The sequence below is a fragment of the Limulus polyphemus genome, unplaced genomic scaffold, assembly GCF_000517525.1.
Source record: "Limulus polyphemus unplaced genomic scaffold, Limulus_polyphemus-2.1.2 Scaffold212, whole genome shotgun sequence".
Lineage (NCBI taxonomy): Eukaryota > Metazoa > Arthropoda > Merostomata > Xiphosura > Limulidae > Limulus > Limulus polyphemus.
Window position 1 is genome coordinate 272,967 of NW_013665822.1, and position 7,147 is coordinate 280,113.

General features: G+C 31.0%; 1 protein-coding gene across 1 annotated transcript in view; it reads right to left on the reverse strand.

Annotated features, from left to right (window-relative positions):
* Positions 1-6,536, reverse strand: part of LOC106478446 (cytohesin-1-like) — a 64,467-nt gene extending 57,931 nt beyond the window's left edge. Inside the window, exon 1 of the mRNA XM_022382038.1 lies at positions 6,316-6,536. Within this exon, the coding sequence (XP_022237746.1) occupies positions 6,316-6,364 (49 nt within the window). The 5' untranslated portion in view covers positions 6,365-6,536. The remainder of the gene's footprint in view (positions 1-6,315) is intronic.
* Positions 6,537-7,147: the final 611 nt, after the last annotated feature.

A 7,147-nucleotide genomic window follows, 5' to 3' on the forward strand; every position in this document is an offset into this window, starting at 1 on the left:
CCGGGTCTAAATCCCGCTTGCTCCTCTCTTATACCCTTTTCTCTATCTGGGGTGAGTCGGTGCAGTAAAAGAGCAGCTAACAGCCTGCTTATAACTGGTGTAAGGCTAATGCCCCGGTGGTTGGCACAATCACCACGCGTGCCTTTCTTGTACACTGGGATGATAATCGAGTCACCCCATGCTTCCGGAACGCTTTCCTCCTCCCAGATTACCTTGAACAAGCGTATATACATATTGTGTCAGACCTTGGTCCTATCTTGCTGAGGGTCAAAATAATGATGCAGCAAGAACTCATCATATATTCTAAAATGATACAGAAAACTCTGATACAACATAGCATGGCTATTGTGGAAATAGGATTAAGGGATGCATTGGATCTTCTTTAAGCTGGATGTGAAAACCACAATGCTTTTTTTTTCAAACGGGTGTAATGAATGAACATTCTACAATATAAATAGGAATGTAATCCTTAAAACCATATTAAAAAAGTACTTTGAATGATAGAAGCAATAAATCGTATTCATCAGTATGCAGGTTCCTTTCACAGAGAATTATGTGAGAACTATCAGTGTTCACTGCAACTGCTATCAGCATGTTCTCATATAAAACATGCTAGCTGATTCTGCTGTCACACAATACATACTCAAACTGTAGAATCTGAAAGTTTAGAATGAAGAAGATTGAGGCAGATGATTTGACTTTGGATTTTCCAAAACTGTCTGAAGAATGTCTGTGGTCATTGACACTGGATTTATGTCAACTAAAGCAGGCAGCATCATATACACAAAAACACCAATTGGATGATGGACTGTATGACATGCGACCCTGTAGTGAAATGGATCATCTTCTCCATTCAAAGATTCAATCCCCATGTTTCAAGTAAGGCGTATTTGTACCTCTGTTGATGATCACCTGTGGTAACCAAAACTAGTCAGTTTTTAAATGTTTTATTTCAATTAAGTTTTACTCATGTATTTTAAAGTTGTCTTGCATACCCATTGAAGTGTACTCTCTTTGGATTCAGCATCATAATCAGAGTGATTAACCTATAATGTGGGTACTATCCACACACAGTATCAGTAATTTGATTCTTGAAATTCAAATGGTGCAAAGTTCACAAAGCAGCTTATAAGTTCCATGTCTTAAGGTGTTTAGAATACTACAAAAATAATCAGTAACACTTCAAATGAATCAAACAATGAGTGAAAATCAAATGTGAATACTTAGTGTAAATAAACTGTGAAATGTGCAATATTTATGGGTGAGTTAATAATGGTTAAAAGCAATTTTTGGTGATTTTTGTGGTTTTCAAAATATATGGAATAATGTGAATATAATATATATATATATATATATTAAAAAAATGAAATTCAAAGAGTGGGATAAATTCCTATCTTACAGACCCTTCTCCTTTAGATCCATGTGTTTCGCTTCTTAAAGGCCCTAACATATACATTACCTAGTAGATAAAATACCATAACTGTAAATACTTATGTTTTGCCTTGTACATTGGTTGTCATATTTCTTCACGTTTAATTTTCTAGATCTCCTTCCATATCAATATTATTAAAATCCTGAGGACAAACACATTGTGACTAATATTGGTAGTTTCACTTTTACAATGACCTGCATTAAATCAAGGTATTATGAGCTTCTCATTAAAAGTAAACTAACTATATAGATCATAACTATAACAGTATATACATTAACAAAATTAATCTAGTATTACAAACTGGTTTGAAATATGTAATGTTAGAAATCAGTATAACAAAAACCTACAGTGATTAAATTGCACAGAATCATGTCTTGTGCTCTTGCTGTTAACAATATGTTTATTCTTGATCTAAGCAATCTCTCAAGATACTGGGGGATTTAAGTTAGTTCTAAATTCACAAACTAAGTCAAGAATGCAAAATAATCTTCACTAGAGGAAACTTGTGCTTCGTGTATGAAACTTTTTTCTGGTTGTGGTATTTTGTTTATAAAAGTTAAAAGCAATGTTGTGTATTTAAAGTAATTAAAACAATTAAGAGACCTGCCTAGACTACTCACATATGTGGTTATGTACGTAGAATTCTGAATGAATCAATTAGCTGTGCATAGAGTTTTAATGACTATGAGGTTAAACCTATTTCACAACACATTATACTCACCAAACACCTCTAGTACTAAATAAACTTTGAGTCGATTGGTCTGATTACAATTAAAAACTGATCAATTTATCTAGTAAGAGGCATCAGATTTAGTGATGCTTTCAAAACCTGGGTACAAGGGGCAAGTATTAAAACTCAACTGGATAAAAGTACTAGTATTACAAGTGTCTATAAAAAATTAAGAAATTCACACAAAATAATAAAACATAAACACTGCTATATGAGATTGGGCTCCAAGAGATGAAAAATCCATTCCCCAAATACCTTTCCCTGTGCAATGTACAGTACTATCTACACCACCATTACATAGATTCTACACAAGTTATCAGAAAAATATTACAATTAAACCCAACAAATAACTAGTCAACTAGCCCAACTGGAAGTGTTTCATAAACTATTTTTACCTATGATAACACCCACATTAACATCCTGCTTAAGGAAGCACAGTGTACAGGACAAGATAAATCATTAAAAATAAGTATTTTCAAAATTTAGTTCCCAGTTCATTGCTGACTCAAAAATTATAAACTTACATTCAAATAAATAAAATTTAACTACAGAATTTATAGACATATCTTTGTCAAGTTAGCATTTTATTAAAATCAAAACTAATTTCCAATATGACAGAATGTTATAACATTCTTATACGTTTTGCTGTACATAACTTTTTTTTTCATGGTTAAAAAAAAAAAAAAGAACATGCTACTTTTACGTATCTTTCAACAGCTTTTCTTATTACCAAATTACCTTCCTTGGGCAACTAAAATAATATGATAAGCAGTTAATCACTGATCTCATTGGCTGATTACATTTAATTAACTGATTATTCTTACATAAGATGTACAGTTGGAATAATTGAAATTAGTAACAATTGTAAACACTACTTTTGATTAATTGATTATTTTCTTGAGTCATGACAATGGGAGATCTTTCTTTACTAATCTGGTTTCTTTTTTAAAAAGACGTTTTCTGGATTATGGAAAGTGTGTAAACTTGTTGTACTTAGATTTAAAACATTTTTTAAGGTGCCACACAAATAATTACCTAAGAAAATAATATTGATATGGGTTAGAGAATGACTAGTTAAGTGGATTGTATGGTGGATGGATGAGAGAAGAAAAAAAATTATTATATGAGTCTAGTCAAACTGGACATTGCTTCCATTAGTGGATGTCCTAGTGTATTATACATCCAGAATTTTCCTTTTGTGTCATGGCCTAAAAATTTAAATTGTCTTTTGAATCCTTATGATTCACTTGTGATGGCTGCAAGAGTAAAACACAATCTTTGCTAGTCAATCTATACCATTGGCATAATGAGATATCTTACGTTTATTCAGTTATTTTCATAACTTCATGAAATATTCAGAATACATCGGCACTGTTCATAAGACACTTCTCAGATGTGTTCCGAGCAACACTACACATATACAAATAAACAAGACAAATAGTAAATAGATTTCCAGTCCAATTAATCTGTTTTGAAATATGCAATGTGACAAAGCTGCAAGGTTATTACATTTTGTATACAGTACAGCATTCTGAGACCACCAAGGTTTTGAATGAGACTTCAAAATTTATGATTTTGAAATCCTGGACTTCACATTTTTGTAAGTTAGTGGAAGAGCAGTTGGGCCCTTTTATTCTCATGGAAAACCTTATGGGTCAGTGCTTAGGCCTTTTTTTTATTTACATTAATAATAATAACAGTCATAATTAAAGTTTACTAATTTCTTGATGTTAGAAAAACATGCAGGTTCTAGAAATCCATTTAACAAAAAAATATGATACACTATAACCAGAGTGCTTTAGAAAGGTGGACCTTTCAAAAGCACTAGGGTTATATTTTTGTGTTAAAGTTTACTAATGGTATTAAACTCATTAAATATAATACAGGGTGAAAGATATGATTACTGTAGAGAAAATAATCCATAACTGAATGTAATGTCTAAGTAGAGAGAACAATAAATAATTATTTAACATAGCGTGTAATATATGTTTGATATTATTAATTTGCAAAAATTTGCTAATACCACAAAAATACATGCCATAGTATTTGGTATAGTACTAAAAATATCCAAATCTAAGTATAATGAACTGACAAACAGCAAGTAAAAAACCAAGTTCAGTGTCAAATCTTAATCATGCTTGTAACAATAGGAACTGTAGGAATATCATTATGACTTGGGAGGCCAGAGATTTACCCTAAATATTTATGATTTTGCATTTAGGAATTAGACAACTTTTTTAACACACTGATGGTTTTCCATTTATAAAATATGTTATCCTGTACTAATTGACAATGAATAATGTTTGGTTGTTTCATAAAGCATTCTTTACAACTTAGATTATTTAATGCTACCAAAAACTTGAGGTACTGTACAAGTGCTAAACAAGTTTTCTGTAGACTGCCTTGACTGATCCCAAAGGTTGTTTTTATTGCTTACACATATTTTAATTTCCAGTTTTCAATATAAAATTGTTGACAATTAAAACTGAAAATTCAGAAATTAACTTTAAAAACATTTGACTTTTACTGAAAGTAGATATAACTGATTTTTTACTTGGGCCTAGTGAATAATACTAGCTACAAAAATAAATAACTTTGTTTTAACTAAGGCATAGTGAATAATACTAGATGCAAACACTTTTTCATGAGTGGTTTATTTCCGATTTATTTAATGAACTTTTTTAAAAATGATGTTTAGCCATTTTTAATAAAGGCTAAAAATTATGTGTCCAGAAAGGAAATTGATAAGTATACTTATGAAAACCAAGTCAAAACCTCTCAAAATACATCAGTTTCATTCAAGGATGTTACATGTTATCTGGATGACAGAAAGTGAGGGTGGACTGAGTACACGTAATTTTCAAAAAGCTTTTGATAAGGTACCACGCACGATTATTTAAGTATTATCTAAACCACATAAATGGAGGTTGAGAAAAAACTAGAAACTACAGTGTAGAATAAATGGTTGAGAAAAACAATAAGTTGTTATTAATAGTCATATCAAACTGGACTCTTGTTACTAGTGAATACCTCAGTTTAGTCCTTGGACTTTTCTTATTTACATTAATGATACTGACAGGGGTATATTGGTAAAGTTTGTGGATGATATTACGCTCTTGGGTATTTCTGGCACAATTGAGGATGTTGAGGTACTACAGAATGATTTGGATCAAGCGGTTAGTTAGACTACCAATTTTCCAAATATAATATGCAACTGTTTTCACTAAAATTTTATATAAAAATTAGGGAGCATATAACATATGCTAACAATTTTTTTATTACAGCCAGCCCAGACCTTTTTTGACACATGTTGTCAATGATAATGCGTACATACTCAAAATGTTGTGTCTCAATAGTAAGTCTTATTAATTATCTCCCATTTCCATTATTTTTCAGTATCTTTAAACATACTTTTTAAATAAAATGATCCAGAAGTCTTGTGACCTTTAAGATATATTTACATGTACACTTAAAAATATTTGGAAATACAAAACTAGTTATTGCTATATCACGTTTGATATTCAGAACTACAAATCATTTTCAGTAAAACCTTCAAATTCTCCAACATTTTGACAATGTTTATTTCCTGGCCACAACTGCAAAGATAAGCACTGCAGCAAACACACAATTTGAGATTATACATACACTCTAACATTCTTGTCATGAAATGTTTATTTTTACCTCAGTATTGCAAGTCTAGATGTGTATTATTTATGGAGATAAGACAAATTTGTCTCTTTGTTCATAAAGATTAGAGCATATGTATTATATTTGGAAAATTATGGTAATATATGGATAATGATATCTAATTATAGCAAGTCCAAGAGAGTGCAATTAAGTTATAAATCACATACAACATAGAAACATACTCAATAGCATGAATGCATAAAAGTAACTTGAATAGTAGTGAACAAACCACTCAAGGCACTGAGGCAATGTTCTGTTGCTTGTAGAATTGCTGATAGCATTACAGACATGCTGATTATAAGTCAGTAGCTGTAATTGCTCCTTTCTACAAATCACTACTACTATATGTAATAAAATAATAGAAGCAGCCAATGAGTAGGTTAATTTTGCCCTGATTTCGAAAACTGATGTCACAATTATGACGTTGACCTGGCTAAGCCTACATTAGTAAATAAATAAAACTAACCTGTCGATGAAAATCCTTCCGGTTTATTTTTTAATGTGGCAATACTCATTCTTCAAAGAAAATGTAGATTATTAAATTCTGCAAAATAAATGTATTATCTAATACTGATAACGTTTCCACTGCCACCCTAGTCACTCACTCGTTAGGCCTAAAAACTAAAGAATGTGAGTTCAAATTCTATGAGTACGAACAAAATTATTTGTAGGCATCGCTACAACAGCATAAACGTATTAGCAATGGCAGAGCTTTCACTCAGTTTTTTAATCCAGGGGTTGAAGGACTGTTCATAAAAAAAAATTAAAAACTGATAATATTCTAGAAAATAAATGAGTTGCCCTTAAGCTAGTGTAGCTTATTTAAAACATATTTTAAATATATGTACAGTATTTTATGTTTTCTACTAGCAAAACCCGTTTGGATCATTTTAAGCATCAAATACGAAAAAGATAAATTAAAAATATGAAAATTACAGCTACTTTAGCCTCAGTTGCAAATATGATCATATAACACATGTAGAAGCCTATTTTTACTCTGCCTTAAAAGAAACAAAGTTTCAACAAAAAGTGTTTATTCATAAAGAAAAATAAAGGAACATATTCTCCATGAGATTATAAAGTAACATACAAAAGAGTAGTACAGCCATTCATTTTTAGTACTAATTGCAACTATGATCTTATATGTGGAAAAACCTCAGCTTTTACTTTGCATTTAGATATTAAGATTATTTATTCAGGTTCCGAAAACAAGGGAATATCGGCGTGGTCAATAGCAGTAGCATTCATTTTTTATTTGTTTAAATCTTTCCTTCATATGAACATCCAGCTCAGGAGAA